The 16,086-nt window shown below is 36.7% G+C and overlaps 1 protein-coding gene across 6 annotated transcripts in view; it reads right to left on the bottom strand.

The window, feature by feature from the left end:
- Positions 1-16,086, bottom strand: part of NEK10 (NIMA related kinase 10) — a 115,859-nt gene that overhangs the window by 42,380 nt on the left and 57,393 nt on the right. For all 6 annotated transcript variants that reach the window (XR_005103609.1, XM_037383056.1, XM_037383054.1 and 3 more), the window contains 3 exons: positions 10,989-11,118; positions 10,314-10,384; positions 4,780-4,993 (listed from right to left, as the gene is read on the bottom strand). Coding sequence is in view for 5 of the 6 variants with exons in the window: in XM_037383056.1 (XP_037238953.1) it covers positions 4,780-4,993; positions 10,314-10,384; positions 10,989-11,118 (415 nt within the window). In the remaining variant the exon portion in view is untranslated. The remainder of the gene's footprint in view (positions 1-4,779; positions 4,994-10,313; positions 10,385-10,988; positions 11,119-16,086) is intronic.

The raw sequence follows: 16,086 nt of genomic DNA, 5'->3' as shown, positions 1-16,086 counted from the left end.
GCTTCAACCAATACAAAAGCAATTCCTGCATTCACAGTTGTTTTAAGAAAAAAAAAGTTAGGCATTTATTGGCTGAATTGACCAAAACATATAGCTAAACAGAAAGAAGAAAATAAATTAAAATTAATATTAATCCAATCTTTATGTCTTGTTCTGAGTTAACAAAAAAAAATATATTAATTCCAATTGAATAGCTAATTAAGCAGTACTTTGTAATGCATGTGGTGATGCTCAGAAACTAACTGATTATACTGAGACAACTGCCAATAGTGCAGAACTGACCTTGGGTATGGGGGAAATGACTCAGTGAAAACACAGTTAAATCATTTTGTGGGGTTTTTGCCTTTCAGATAGCTGTGACCCTGTCCTCATTTCTTCTAAAAACTTGGGTAAATTGATGGTAGCTTTTAATTACAAGAGTTGCTAGTAGCCTGCAGGGTGGTTACAAAAGTAAGGTTTCTTAAACCATAACGTTTAATCCTTCCCTTCTTGGCCACGCATCCCAGCGGATGAAGAAGATTGGGATAAAGAAAATCCATTCTTGTGGATAACGAAGAGTGGCAGCTGTATCATGCTCTGTATTTACAGGTATTCCTACAAAATGCTTCACAGTTATTTACGTTAGGGACTTAGTGATAGAAGGGACATATAAAGACATCCCAGTGTTTCTCAAGACTTTAAATACAACATTAATGTTTCCAAACCAATTTAGAAAAGACATAATACAATCTACTTTTAATTATCTACAGGTAGATTATGAAGGTTTATGCCGCAGATGGAAGACAGGAAACTGCATCAGCTATTTCAGGTCTGGCCAGGCTCTTTAGCCCTGTCTGAAAACAGCTATACTGCTTCTTTCACTACTCTTAGCCAATAAATACTTGAACTGCTTCTGCAAGAGAGAGGCAGGCAAGTTTCTTAGCACAGGCTGTAACCAAGCTGCCTGTAAGCAGAATATGAATCAGAATATGTCTCCTAGCAGTAGCATCTTAGTCCACCAGAAGTGTAATACCTTGATACCTGCAGATCTAGGTCTGGGAGGGCCAGTATTGACCTGCAGCTAAAAGTCCTATCAAGATGGTCTCTATGCCATGCTCTTCAGCCTGCTGGGTTAGGAGAAGACTTACCAGTTCAAATGCAAAAACAGGAAGATGCAGAGAGCAACCTTGCTAATGAGCATTCTCATGCATTTGGACATTTAGGACAAAGCACGCAGCTAATGGTGACCTAAATGTACCAGCTGAGACCAAGCTGTGACTTGCTCAGACAGTTCAGACTGTTAATGACTTCTGACACCCTATTAGCCCTGAAAAACAGTGGATGTGGAGCCACTCCATAGAATTGCACTACACTCAGAAGCATAAGTTGAACCTACTTTTCCATTACCTAAGCATCTTAGTCTCACATTACTCTGCATAATTGGGAACTACATTTGAATACATGGATTTGCATATATGGATTTCAAAATAAAATGTGTATTCTAGGGACATTATTAATACAAAAATTAAAATAAGCTTAAATTCACAAACACATTATTACAAAAACCTGGTGTAGAGAAAGAATGTGACAGAACACGTGCCATATGCACAGATCAGAACTTCAGGAATTGAGAAAAGGAAGTTATTCTGATCAGCCAGGTAGTCTTTCACATCTGCCCATTTTTAATACATTCTCTGAGAGCAGCAGGAGGTGCAAATGGCTCATATTTTCTTATATATTTTTAGCTGACAGACTCTGATTATAAAGCTCACAGTTTTCTCTCCCACATTCAAAATATAGACAGATCTCAATATTCATCATTCTATATTGTTTCAGGTATGGTGATATTTTACATTTAAAAATCTGGCAAGGAGAAAAACATTGTTCTATTTATATTTCAAACAGTATGTGAACATGCTGGCTTATCAAGGGCTTCAAAGCATTATTTCTGAGTTAAAATATATGCAGTAAATGAAACAATGGATGATGCCCACGTAATCAAACTTATGTTTCCTAAGTAATAGAAGTTACTTATTTTCAGCTTTTTGCAAACAGCCAAAATAATATCTAATTTTTTTCAAATCTATATACCTCAAAAAAGTAATCAAATTACTATTTGACTACTCATCTCTTTAAAGGAAAATATTCATTAAATAAACTACTGTTTTGACACTCGGATTTGGCTTGGAACACAAAAAACTCAGCCTTACCACTGGTCTGTTTGGTGACTTTACACAAACTACCTTCTTCCTCTCCACTTTTTCCTACCCAAAGCATGAAAATATAATGTTGACCACCTTGAAATGAAAGGTACTATGTGGGAGATACTTACCACTGTTGTTATTACTTGTTTGGGTCCTCTGTACCCTGTGTTACATCAGCAACCTTAACCTTTCAGAACTGAGCACACTAACTCTTATTAGAGACCTTTCATCTCTACATCTGCTTCTGTTCTTACATCAACAATTTCTATGCAAAACAAGGAAAGACAAAAATTTATGTGGGGAGCTGATAATGATTTTCTTTACTAACATTATTTTAAAGTATGGATTTTATGCTATACTTGCCAGGCCAGGCAACTACACTTCTACATCATCTACAGACCTGCCTTTCAATTGCCTACTTATCAGCTTCCATACCGGTCAAACTACTTACAAAACAGATGCCACTCTGGCTCCAAAAAATCTCTGTGCTTAGTTCCATAAACCAGGACAGAAAGTACGTTCTTTATTTCAGAAACGTTCACAATACGACACAACCGGGATGAAAAAGAAGGCCATAAGTATATTTTAGCAGAGAGAAAACAAAGCATAAGATAGCTGGCTTCAACAAAACACTGAACTACGTGGCAGAAACACTGAATTCTCTGACACCATGAAAAAATGACAAATTACTTGGCTGTGGAATTGATGGGGCCTTGACTGAGATGAATTAGGTTGTCCATACCTCACATAGTTTTTATTTCATGAACAGCTGCTTGAAATTCTTCCCAGTACTTTTAGTCAGAATATTTCCTTTTTCTCAAAAGTCACACTTTTCAGGAATAATTATTCTCCTTATTAGAAATCTTCCAACTTCCTAAAATTTTCCTTCATTACCTCAACAAGCCATGTTATTGCTCCTTCTCTTTCTAAGCCTTGTAGCACTCCTCTGAAATTTGAAAGATCCTAGCCTGATTTGTTCTATCTTTTGTACAGCATGGACACACAATTAGGTCTTCCACATATCACTACCGAGCCATACTCCCCTCGGCTTCTGCAGTGTTCTGGATCTTTGTCAGATCCTCCTGTTGTTCTTTTAATATACATAATAAAATATCCATTGGAGTGGAACTAGAATTACAGTATTCCTTCCTTGAGAAGACCAGCCCTTATCCCCCCAAATACAGAGGAATTTTCCTTCTCGTTTGTTATGTAGGTGTATTTTCCAAGTATTTATACAAAACAGAAGTACTCTAACTTCAGTGTAAAACTATTAGTTCTATCATACCTTACAAATGCCTGAATAGGTCACTTTTCTCTCAAAGATAGGATAACTGCATTGAAATCCCAAATCAAGCAGCTTTCCATCCGTAGTACATTTTTTTGCAAATTTCATCACAGTTATGCACTGTAACTATAGCTCTTAAGAACAACTATAGCAAGATACGAAAAAATAACAACATACAACAAGCTTCCAAATGTGTAGGGTAAGAAAACTCAAAAAACATGAAAAATAATTGCTCTTACTGTTTTAAGTTATAAATCCTATTCTGTATCTTTCCTTCATCTCAGTAGTGTTTACATTTCAAATTACAGCGGTTTGTTAAGGTTTATCTTGAAGGTTTTGGCATCCTTTTTATTGAAAAAAAATTGTATAATACAGATAATGATCTTGGACTGATAGGTAAAAAAACTACTAAAAAAAATTATAAACAATTTCTACAAGTCATGTTTGGGCAGGAAGGTGATGAAGACAAACATATTTAAAAAAAAAAAAAAAAAATCCCTGAGCGTGGGACCAGGTGTTCCTGAAAATCTTTTTCCTACACAGAGGTTCTCCAGTGCAAACTCCTGAGCCCTGACAAAAAGAATCTAAGAGAGATACAATAGCCGTGCAAATTATAACTGCTTCATAATTACCATAAAAATAATTTTCACAGAGAGCTTTTACTACACAAAAACATTGTCCTTGTATTTTTTTAAAATTCTCTGAGAGCATACACAAGTTTGGTTCATTATTTAAAATACCAATGTTCTTCATAAAGAGTGCTTAAAATACAGCCTGAAGCAAATGGAAGAATTTTAAGAAGTATTTCTGCAGAACTTTATCAGGCAGCAAGAAAGCATGAGCAAATACTTTAACAGCATCACTGTTCTTTATTTAGCAATCTATAATTAAAAATTATACCTGTGTAGGTTCCATTTTCTAGGTGTCATTGTTTGTGAAGCATACAGAAGATTATCCATTTGTTCCACCCTAGCCAAGTGTATATTCTCCTATTCACAAACGACTCACTAGAGTGCAGTAATAATTAAACATTATCAGGATACTATCAAAACTGCAAGCACCTCCATAACAATGCCATTTTCCAACACAGAATGATATTGGCTTTTAAGATACTGTTATTTTTCCTGCATAAGCATGTCCACAAAAAATGAATTAATACCTTGTTAAAAATAAATTAAAGAGCCTGCATGGAAAAATGTCCTAAGAGGATGAGTCTTTTCATCTTTATTTATTTTCTGCTTTGTTGTACCTTATTTTCTTGGAAATGGCAAACAATGATAAGAAAAAATAAAGCCTAATACATATACTTACTTGTGATAAAACGGAAAGCTGATGGTGATAAGTTACTGCATTTCGATTAGCCTCCATGAAGTACCTCTGGGTTCGTCTCCTCTCCCGATCCAGTTTCTTCTCCAACATGAGATGGGAGGTGGATAAAGCATCCAGGTATTTCATCATCACATCAGACAGCAGCGAGCTGACCTCCACTATGTCTGGACGTGCTTCTGCATCAGGAGTCAAGCATCTACAGAAAGACCATTCTCTAATGAAAGCTAATTACTTCTTTCTAAAAAACTGTTTACTACCACTGCATTCCTCTGCTGGTATCTGGTATTTACCAAGTCATGGTGACCAGCCCTCTGCTCAGGCCTGCATGGGACAGTTTGACACTGTGCAGCCTTGGTGTTGCCACACCACAGAGCACAGTCTCTGGCATCAGCCGGAACAATTATCCTCAGCACTGACCCAGACAGAACTGCAGTGGGGGGCTGCTGCCTGACACACTAGGAAGTGCCTGGTGCCTCTTCCTGGGGTTGTAGGAGACATTGGTCTCCGTTGTGGGGACTGTGCTCTGTCATGGTGCTGCACCGCTGGACAAAGCAGCTGTGAAGGCGATGAGTGTACTGTCAGGAGGATTTGCAGGAGAGTGACAAGATCTTTGCAGAGATGAGACCCCCAAACAATACAAAGGGGGGAAATCTAGAGATTACCCTCAAAGGAGCAGTGGATGGAGGCTACTAAGAGGAGGTAATCTGGAGACTTGTGACTTCTGCCAGTGGAAGGAAGGTTTTTCCTCTGACTACTGATAAACAATTACAGAACAGATATAGTAGCCTAGGAACCGGTGAGAAAGAACAAGACTAAGAGAGGACACATCAGAGCCAGGTGAATCGGATTCAAGTATTCACATCACAAATAAGAAGCAGCAGATGACAAGTCATTTGAGACTGAGGGAACAAGGCAACCACCTGATTTGGTGATTGTGAACCCTATTGCTTGTGAGGTGCTTGGATTCAGGACATTGTGGAGACACTACCAAGACTCACCTGGCCATTGGGCTATTATGCCTTACTGCTGATTCATACGGGTATGAGTGACTCTACCTGAACACACTGAAAGTGACTACAGAGCACTGGTCAAATGTGAAGGGCAGAGGGCTGAGGTGGTGTTCTCAATTCATCCAGTGCAGGGGAAAGGCTCAAGTCAGGGTGGATGCAACCTGCAGTCCAGCACCTGGCTGCGTGTAGTCAAGAGCTTAGGGGTAAAGATCATAGGAACACACCAACATGGTGACACTGTGGTACACGCCTGCTGCAAACCACTCAAAAACAAATAGGAAGTCAATGAAGCTTTTGTGGGACAGATGGAGGAAGCTTCATGATTGCACACACTCATACTCATGGCACCTATTAACCGCCCTGATATCTGCTGATGGAGTATACAGCTGAGTGCAGCAATCAGATTTCTGGAATCTGTTGATGACAATTCCTTGGTGCAGCTGATTCAGAAGCTAACAAGCAAAGGTGATCTGCCAGACCTGTTCCTCACAAACAAGGATATGAAGGGATGTGAAGATCAAGAGCAGCCTCATCTACAGCAACCATCAAACTGGAGTTCAAAATCCTGAGAGAAGTGAGAAAGACAGATTGGATAGTTACAACACAGGACTTCAGAAGAGCAGAATTCACTCTGTTCAGGGATCTTCCTGGTAGAATCTCATGGAAGGCTGCCCTGGAAGGCAAAGGGAAAGCTTGGGAGAGCCTAACTAATCTTCAGGGACAACTCAAAGCACAAGAACTGCTGCATATAGGAAGCAGGGATGGAGTCAGGAAAGCCAAAGCTCAGCTGGAGCTGAAACCAGCAATGGATGTGGAAGGAAGAAGCAAGACCTTCTGACAACAAAAGAAAGGCTAAGGAAAATGTGGACCCACTATGCAACCTAGTAACAAAGTACATGGAAAAGGCTGGTGCACTCAATGCCTTTTTTGGTTCCGTTTCCACTGGGAAACTTTGGCCTTAGGTGTTTCAGATCTCTGTGCCTACCTGTAGAATCCATGAGAATGAAGCATTACCACACAGCAGAAAAAAATACAATGAAAGCATTTAAGCCAATTGGACATACACAAGCCCATGGGAGCAGATGAGATGAGCCTGAGGGTGCTGATGCAACTGGTCAATGCCACTATCCGTCATGTCTGAAAGGATCAGAGGGAGGTTCCCCAAGACTGGAAAAAGTTGAATATCACATGCATATCCAAGAAGAGCAAGAGGGAGAATCTAGGAAGGCACTAGCCAGTCAGCTTCACCTCAGTCCCTGGGAAAATAATAGAGCAAATTCCCCTGGAAGTAATTTCTAAGCACACAAAGGACAAGAAGGCAACTGGGAACAGCCAGGATGATTTACCAAACAGCAGTCATACCTGGCTAGCCTGATTGTTCTGTAAGAGATTACTGGCTCTGTGGACAAGAGGAGAGCAGTATATGCTGTGAGTAGCGTTATGTTAGCAATCCCTTTGACACAGTGTCTCCCAGTACCCACAGGCCTAAAAGGCAGGAGATAATTGGCTCAACTTCCTGTCTCAAAGAGATGTCATCAGCAGTACAAAGTCTAGCTGGTGGCTGAAAGTAGCACCTTCCAATGACTGATACTGTGCCAGTACTGTTTAATGTCTTTATTAATGACCTAGTTGATTGGATGACATGCATTCTCAAAAGGTTTGTGAACACCAGATTACAGGGATCAGCTGATATGTGGGGTAGGGCTGGTGTTAGGACCTGGGCCACCTACACAGAGATCTGACTGTTATCTACATAATGTGAGGGTACAGAAAAGATGGAACCAGATCCTTCTCAGAGGTGCACAGCGACAGGGCAAGAGGCAATAGACACAAGTTAGAACACAGGAAAGTCTGATTAAATATAAGGATTATTACTATTATTACTATTCCTGCTACTACTACTTTTAATCACAAGGGCAGACTAGCACTAAAGAGGGCCCAGAGAAGTTGTTGGATTTCTGTCTTCAAGACCAGAACTCTGTTAGACAAGACCCTGAGCAGTGAGCAATAAGATGTAATTGTATCTGTTTTGAGCAGATGGACTAGCTGACCTCCAGGGATGCCTTCCAACCTAAATTACTTTACAGTTCTATGGTTCTTCTTTCAGGCACCCTAGGTAGCTCTTTAGTAACAGTAATAATATACTGTCACATCTATTTTTAAGTCCTCAGAATATTTTGTACATAATGTAGGACATAAAAGCTGATAGGGACAGTTCTGCATGTCCCATAAACTGTCTTAAATCTGTTAAGTCCAGTGAACCTGATCATTTACTTTGCCCTGCAGAGTACTATTGACCAGCTGAAGATTAACCCAACGCTCTTCTTTAAAGAAAATGTCACAGAATGGTTTTATTATTTCTAAAACTGCAGCTTTCTAAATAAACATAACTGCATGTAAAGTAGCAGTTTTGAAAATATTTTATATTACTTGAACTTCTTGATTTTAATCTTTTTTGTTTAAATTTGCTCAAATCCTTTTATTTCTCCCATTAATTTTTATAACTTTGTTAATCTGTTTTATTCACAATTATATATTTCCTGTAAACACATGTAAGTTTTTCACCCTTAAGAAATGTTTTTTGCTTTTTAAGTTCTTATTTTAATCCACTGAAATTGGTCAAAAATTTCCAAGAACAATGCGAGCTATAAAAGATTTCTGATAAGTCCTAAATCAATTTCCCATGCATCTAGAAATAAACGATTTATGACTAAACAACTCTTTGATGATTAAGATTCTAGATCTTTCTTTTATAGCTTAAGCCATTTTATTAAAATCCATGTATTTTAGTAATAACAATACTGAATAATGATAATACTAATGCAAATTTACAGTTGCAAAATGAAGCTTTTAACGTTTTCTCTAATCATTATCAATAAATATTTTTTGTGTTTATCACATTCATCTTTGAATATGTGTTATACTTCAGTCACTTGGAAATAACTTCTTCAATTCTGTTAATGTTTCCTCATCTATATTATAAGTAAAATCTCATTATTACTGTTTTTCTTTAATGTTCTTTTTTCTTTCTAAGTATCTCACAAAGCATAAGCAAAAACCCAAAAGTAGTGTTTCATCTAAGGATTAACCCATAGTAAAAGAATGATTTTTAAAAAAACAATTTATGCTTCCAACTGCTATTAAAATAAGGAGAAATTTTCTTATGTGATAGAAAAACTGGAAAACTTAATATTTTCATGCAAATACCTATTTAATGATCTAATCAAACCATTTAGCCTCCATAGCAGCCAGTCTCATGATAATATGGGACTTGCAATGAACCTGTTTAATTCAGCCACAAAACCTACACAACCACAAGTAACCCAATAGCTAGCCTTAGAAAAACCCTCAAAAACTTCCTATTACAGTTTCTCATCATTATCAGGAAGGAAAAGGACAAGACAGAGGGCCAGTGACCCAGATAACTTTAACAAAATCACCGAAAAAAATGTGTTTACAATTTAAAGAGAATGTAGTACATATCAACAGTGATCTGATGTGACTGGAAGATATTTTCTGGATGCATTTATTTGAGATTATTATTCTTAAATAGCATGCAATTAATTAATAAAGCCAGTTATTCTAACTACAAATATATGTAAGTATTTAACATATTAAATTCATTTCAGGACCTCTTAAATGTTAATTTTATTAGCTTTTATCCTCTCCATTGCTGTCCTTCATCTTGAAGGTCTTTAAATAACATAAACCTTTTTGTACAATAAAACACAGTATAACGAAGTTACAGTCTTTGTACAGTAAAGTGCTTTTTAGATGGAATTCAACAGCTGAGTGAGAAAGAAAAGGGGGGTTTGTGCTAAGTGGAGTTTTTCTAAAATGGAAAAATCAAGGGAGCTAAATCTCATAGAAGTGCACCAATTTACTCTCTATAATTTGTCTTACACATTATCACCGGGAAGATGTAACCATAGCTAAGAGAAATATGTGATGAGTGAGTGGAACAAATAGAGGCTCATCTTTTCCTCCATTACTGTATTATCTCTGCTATCCTGTTAACATGATTAGAAGGTAGTGGGAAACATATTTCTATCAGTCAAATAAACACATAAAACTATGAATGGGATCACACAGTGATCTACAAATAATATGTTGCAAAATGGTTACTTCCTTGACCATAAACTGCACTTGAAAATTACTCAAAATGCTGTATTTTCATGAGGGGGAAAATTTACGTGTAGGCAATTAACTACAGCACTGCTATTCTTAAACTTCAGTACTGATTATAAAGCCTATAATGGCTTGGACAAATGTGCTGAGTATAGTGGCATAAGTTTTCCAGTTGCATGTATACAACTATATTGCATATATGATTAGCAGGGTAAAGAGATACCTCTGTTTTATTTTAAATCAGAACATACTTAATATTCAGGGACAAATACTGGCAGTTGCTAAAGTCAGCAAACTGTCAGATTACTACTGCTGGAAACATATAAAAACCCCCATCTTTTCAGCAGCTTGTCGAAATAAAACCAGATGAGTGATTACCTCTTAATAGTAAATGATACTTTTTCAGAGTACAGTCCTTCTGGCACAGGTTCATACGCAGCCCCTACTATCTGCAAAATAAATAATCTACAGTTAGCTGAAGAAAAATATTCCATTATTCATTTGAAGATCCCCTAGGATAAGTATTGTTCCTTGAAACAACCTGATGGGTATTACATCATCAGTTTTTAAGTTGCAAAACAACTTAGAACACATCTTCTAATGCAGAATATCACTTCTAATCAGGGATCTACATTAACGTACATAATCACTGTAGATCAAAGGGCTACAATACCTGGGTAAGGGAAACATTAAAAAACCCAACATCCAAACAATTATTTAGTTTTATTTATGATCACATCCTAAGGTGTAATACGCTATGCTATAAAAAAATCCAATATTATAGTACACCAAGAAATTTTGTATATCTAAAGGTCCTAACAACAAATAAAATGATAAAAATGTATTAGTCTGAGAGGTAATAATATATTAACACTTAGAAGCAATTTTTGTAATTACAGTGGCAAGGCAGCAATCCATACAACGATAAATGTGCTTATTCACACATCAGACCAGAGAGCACATTATGTTTCTATAACCTTAAAGAGAAATTCTCATGGATCTAGTGAACACATGCAGAAATAATTGGTAGGTTGATTTGGCAAATTCAGATACCTTAGCTGCCAAGGAGAGCATATTGGTGCTGTAAAACGGTGGGTTCAGAGTTGCCATCTGATAAAGGATGCATCCTGCAGCCCAGACATCAGCCTTCTCTCCATACGGCTCACTCTTTACAACTTCAGGGCTAAGTAAAAAGCAATGCAACCCACAAGTGTTTAATTAATCCACCTAGAAGTAGGCTTGCTTTTTTTTTTGTTAAACCACCCAATATTTAGTTAGTCACTACAACGTATTTTCAGAGCACACACAATTACATTCAAAAGGTTGCAATTACTTCCTTTACCACACAAATTCTTAAGTGGAAATACAATTAATAGCTTTTCCACTTCTACCACAGTTCTTCTCACAACACTGGAGGTTTATTTGTTCTTGTCCTTTCCACTAATTTCATGTTGTAATGTCTTTGGACTTAATGGATACAAATTAACTACAGCGTTCAGAACTTGTTTACAATAATGGCATTTCAATAAAATCAACTAGAGAACAGATTATTTTATCACACCCTCTAGTAACTCAGATACCAGAAAGAATTTAATAAGATTCCTATATTTAGAATGCTAATTGGTATGATTTTGCTATTAATGTGAGTAATCAAACTTTACTTATTGTATCATTTTCATCCTCTGAAAACTACTGTAATACATTCCCTATGAAGATGCCACATGGATACTCAACAGCCAGCCAATGACAATAAAAAAAAAAAAATCCATTGTAAAGATCCATTTAAAGCAAATGGAAGAAGGCAGTAATTTCAGTTTTGACTCAGCACAAAGCAGACTCCACTTCCTTCTGTTAATTTCCTCAGCACTTTTCATAAACCGGGATGATAATAATTTACTTTAATAGGGATATTCTGATGCTGGAGTTCAAGTCTTAGCAGTAAGTAAAGGTCATATCACATAATGTAGTTTTTTTTCACTTAGCATCTTCTCTCTGTAATTATTCAGAGATATAAAAAATACTTGACTCATCCATAAAATCAACTTGAAAACCCACCTGTTTTCCTTTCAGCTTAGAATTTGGAACCACTGTATGAACTTCATGATTATACTACAGATACCTTTGGTAAAATACCTTATTTTGGAACTGAGAGGCGCTGTATAAATTCAATTAATGATATAGTCTGGGTAAAGTATAGTGATAGAAAGTGTGCTGCTGATATGCACAAAGTGCAGAAAACAGATTTTTAAAATAAATGGGATGAGGTCCCTTAGACAAATTATTATGCTGAAGAGAAATTAAGTGATCTTAACAGAACAGAAAGTTAGAACAGATGTCACTGTGGGGAAGTGAGAGACACAGACAGGTCACACATTTCTGGTAAAATTAATCAAGCAAGATACAGATTCCTAGGTGAAAACTAATGAGCAATTTTCCTTGAGTTTTGCTGCTGCCAGTACATGCAACCATAGAGGGGAATACAGGATGTTGAATGTCATGTTAGAACAAAACACTATTTCTGTAATTAGACTGCCTTTATTACTCACTGTGACACTAACTCATCAGTGGACTTCGTGGAAATTTCATTATTATGTATTAAATGTTAGAGCAAACACCAGTATTACAAATTACCATATAGATGGTGAGCTCAATAAGGCAAAGCCCCTGTCTTAGTATAAGTTCTAAGCATGCTCCTATTCAGAAAAACGAATCTGACTTGAATTTTACAATCTTTCATTCCAGTGATAAATTTCATGCATAAAGAGACATAAAGTTTTACAATATTATTTTGAAATAACTAAAGAATATTCAAATCCCATACTAAGATTATGCAAGCCAAAATCTGTATAAGTATGCAAAAAGTTGCATAGCAGTCACAGAAAGAATTAGCTGAATACAATCAGGAGAAAAGCAGAAGCAACCATGATCTGGCCTGCAGAATCTTGTATTCATGAATAGCAGGGAAGAACCTAACTTGATGTCCAGAGCAAACAGCAGCCCATTAGGCTGATGAATAGGAAAAAATTATTTGTTACTACTATGATTTGGGAATCACAGGAAGAATACAGTGCTGACAGGATTGTAGTTTTAGCATGGTTTCACACAAATGCATAATAGCTGGAAGTTGATGAAAGACTTCATGTTCTAAACGCATACCTAATCCTTTAGTCAGAAGTGTCCAATATTTAGATCATTAGGATGCACAATACCTTCAATACTGTCTCATGCTTAAGAAGTACTGCAAACTACTGAAGTTACACTTATCTAAGATGACCATGAAAGTTTTATATAAAATCCTATACTTATTCGATGCTATGCTTGCATGGCTAATTAATTCTGTAATTTAGATTTTAAAATAGAATTTTCAAATATTATTTATTTACTTTTCAGAGATGTAGTAAAATCCCTCACCATGTTCTACAGGCTTGCCTCACCATCTGCTAGTTAGAAATGTGGGTGGGGTACAGTACTTGTTGACTAGCAAAACAGTTCTGCAGCCGAGTTGCATCTTTTGGATCCACACTGTTGAGGGATGCCAAGCAGAGAAAGTACCCAGTTCTGCTCCTGTACACTGGCACCCACAAACAGGAGGGTGGTGGGAGTACATATGGTTTGTCTAAGTGAGTTGACAACTGTGTATAAACTGTCACTGTCTGGTCAAGACCAGAAAGAATTACTAGAACCAGACTCTGCATTTTATTCCATAAAACCCCTATAAAATAAGTCTTAGCCACAAACACTGAAAATAAATTTTAAAACGTAGCATTGGTATCACCTTTTTCTGGTATATTCGTAAAGGCAGGATTCTTCCTTTCTTAGATTAAGAGATCTCAATTGACTAAAATAGGACGGTGGCACTAATTGAATTTTTAGCAAACAGATGTCCACATCATAAAATGCATCCAGTGTCAAAATAAAATACATAAAGGGAGAAACTCTAAGAGCTGATAAATTGCATTTCCATTGCTCCAAGGGCTGATCATACTGCAGCGAAGCAGCAGTACTGATGCTATACTCTACGATATCCAGAGTCTTCGATATTAAAAGAGGCAGCAGATACTTATACAATTAGTCACTTAATTCTTGCAGCTAACATATTCAAGATAATCACCACAGTATTCCTCTAGGTCTACAAATCACTGCTTATTTCCAAATTACATATTCAAGCTGAAAAAGCTTACTTCAGCAGCATTATGTTTACTATAGGAAAGTCCTTCACTAAACAAACATCCATAGCAAAAGCAAGGCTAAATTCTTCTAAATGGAAGACACATAAATGTATCCACAGAATAATACTCCAAATTCTCAGCATCCTCAAACAGTCAGTTTTATAAGTATTTCTCAGAAAGGTCACTCTTGCTCAACATATCAGTGTTGCCTTTATATTTAATAAGTCTTCCATGCCAACAGCCTTAACATGAGTCTTGAATTTAAGCCATTGCTTAATCCCAAGAGTTATCTGGGGTTTTTTCCTTCTGAACTACTTCTACAAAATTAATCAGGTATTTTAAATAAAGATAGCTTTCCATGCTATCCCACATGTTTAATTAGGAATTTAAAAAGAGAAAAAAAGAAAAAAAAATCAGATTTTGTCAATATCTGTGCTACTTGTAAAACACTGAACACATTTCACCAAATCATCTCTACATGGTCTTGGAGATATTTTTGCAATCAAGCGTTCATTTATAATTTTGCTCATTTATGTTATTTTGTCATGTCACTTATGAATACTTTTTACAGAAATTTACTGTCTCAGTCTGAATCTGCTAGCACATACTTATATGAAAGATTACTATCCTCGCTGGATTAGCTCATGTTCACAATAGTTATTAGTGGCTAGAAGTTCCAAAATGAAGGAAGAAGTCCTGAATTTGGAGGGGGAGGAAGGGAGGAGCTGAAAGAAAGCCATTTTTCAAAACAGCGTTAATTTTCTAGATCTTCTAAAGCTTCTAAGAAGTATTGTCAATACTATCAGGCTGAATTTACATGGGATTTCCCAAGCTGCACAGAACTTCGGTAAATCACTCGTGAGTTGTCTTAGTACAGTGTTATCTGGTTTATCCACATGCTTCTGACAGGTCTAAGAACAAGGTTGTATATGTCACCTTACAGTATGAGGAGTATTGTCAAATGAGACATGAATTCAACTAGACAGTTATGTATTAATTAAAATAAGAGTGATTCTTCAAGACTAACTCCCAGAAGAGGTGATGGTTATAAACAAATAGTAAAATAATAAGAAGCATAAACTACTGCGGAAGATTTTAACTATAACAGAGTTATTGCTTTTAGTCTTTATCATTCCTCCAACTAATTATTTAAAGTTTGATGGAGATTCCTGCAGTTGGTGGTGGTTATACAAACACTCACGCCTAGAAACCATACCTAGTTCAGGACGCAACCCAAGCTGGAAATATTTGTAGGCTAGCAAAGTATCTAATATGCTTATCCCACTCTTCCTTCCCTTCGATATTGATTTCTTGCCACTGTTGGAGACAGGACAGTAGGAAAGTTTGCTATATACTGATAAACTTTTTTTATTATTATTTTTTGTGCCAAATACTAAAAGACTCTGTGCAGCTTCTATTAGCTTCAGGCATCTTTGTGAAGATACCTATAAAATAATACTTGCTGGCAATGGATAGCCTTTTTAGTTGCTGGCAGAACTTACACACACCAGAGGATGGGATTTACATCATCTCTCCACTGATGCCACTATATAGATACCACTGTATATACATTTATGTCAAACTATTCTCTTAAGAGAAGGTTGCTGGCTCATCAAAAGACTTTAACCTTTTGATATGTTCAGGATTATGCTGAAAGACTTCTGCTATATAAGGAACAAAATGTCTAAACTCCCAAATTACCAAACCCTGCTTTAGTGTTTAGCTCTGTGTTAAACAAATCTCTGCACAAAGTTTAGGTCAAGCTGACTCTCATGTCATCAGAACTGATGAATGAAAGGACTTCTAATCAAGGGAACCAACCTTGGGAAACAAAGAGCAGATAATTATATGAACACCATTATCTAAATTATGCAGAAAAAAGCCTCCAAATGAGAAAGTTCTGGCCGCAAGAGGAGGCAAGCTGATAAGGTGTTGCAACCCACAGAAAATTGGTTGAAAGTAGGACAAAGGTAATTGTGGCA

This window comes from Falco rusticolus, chromosome 4, assembly GCF_015220075.1.
Source record: "Falco rusticolus isolate bFalRus1 chromosome 4, bFalRus1.pri, whole genome shotgun sequence".
NCBI lineage: Eukaryota > Metazoa > Chordata > Aves > Falconiformes > Falconidae > Falco > Falco rusticolus.
The sequence above is the reverse complement of the archived record's forward strand: the minus strand, read 5'-3'. Positions and strand labels throughout refer to the sequence as shown.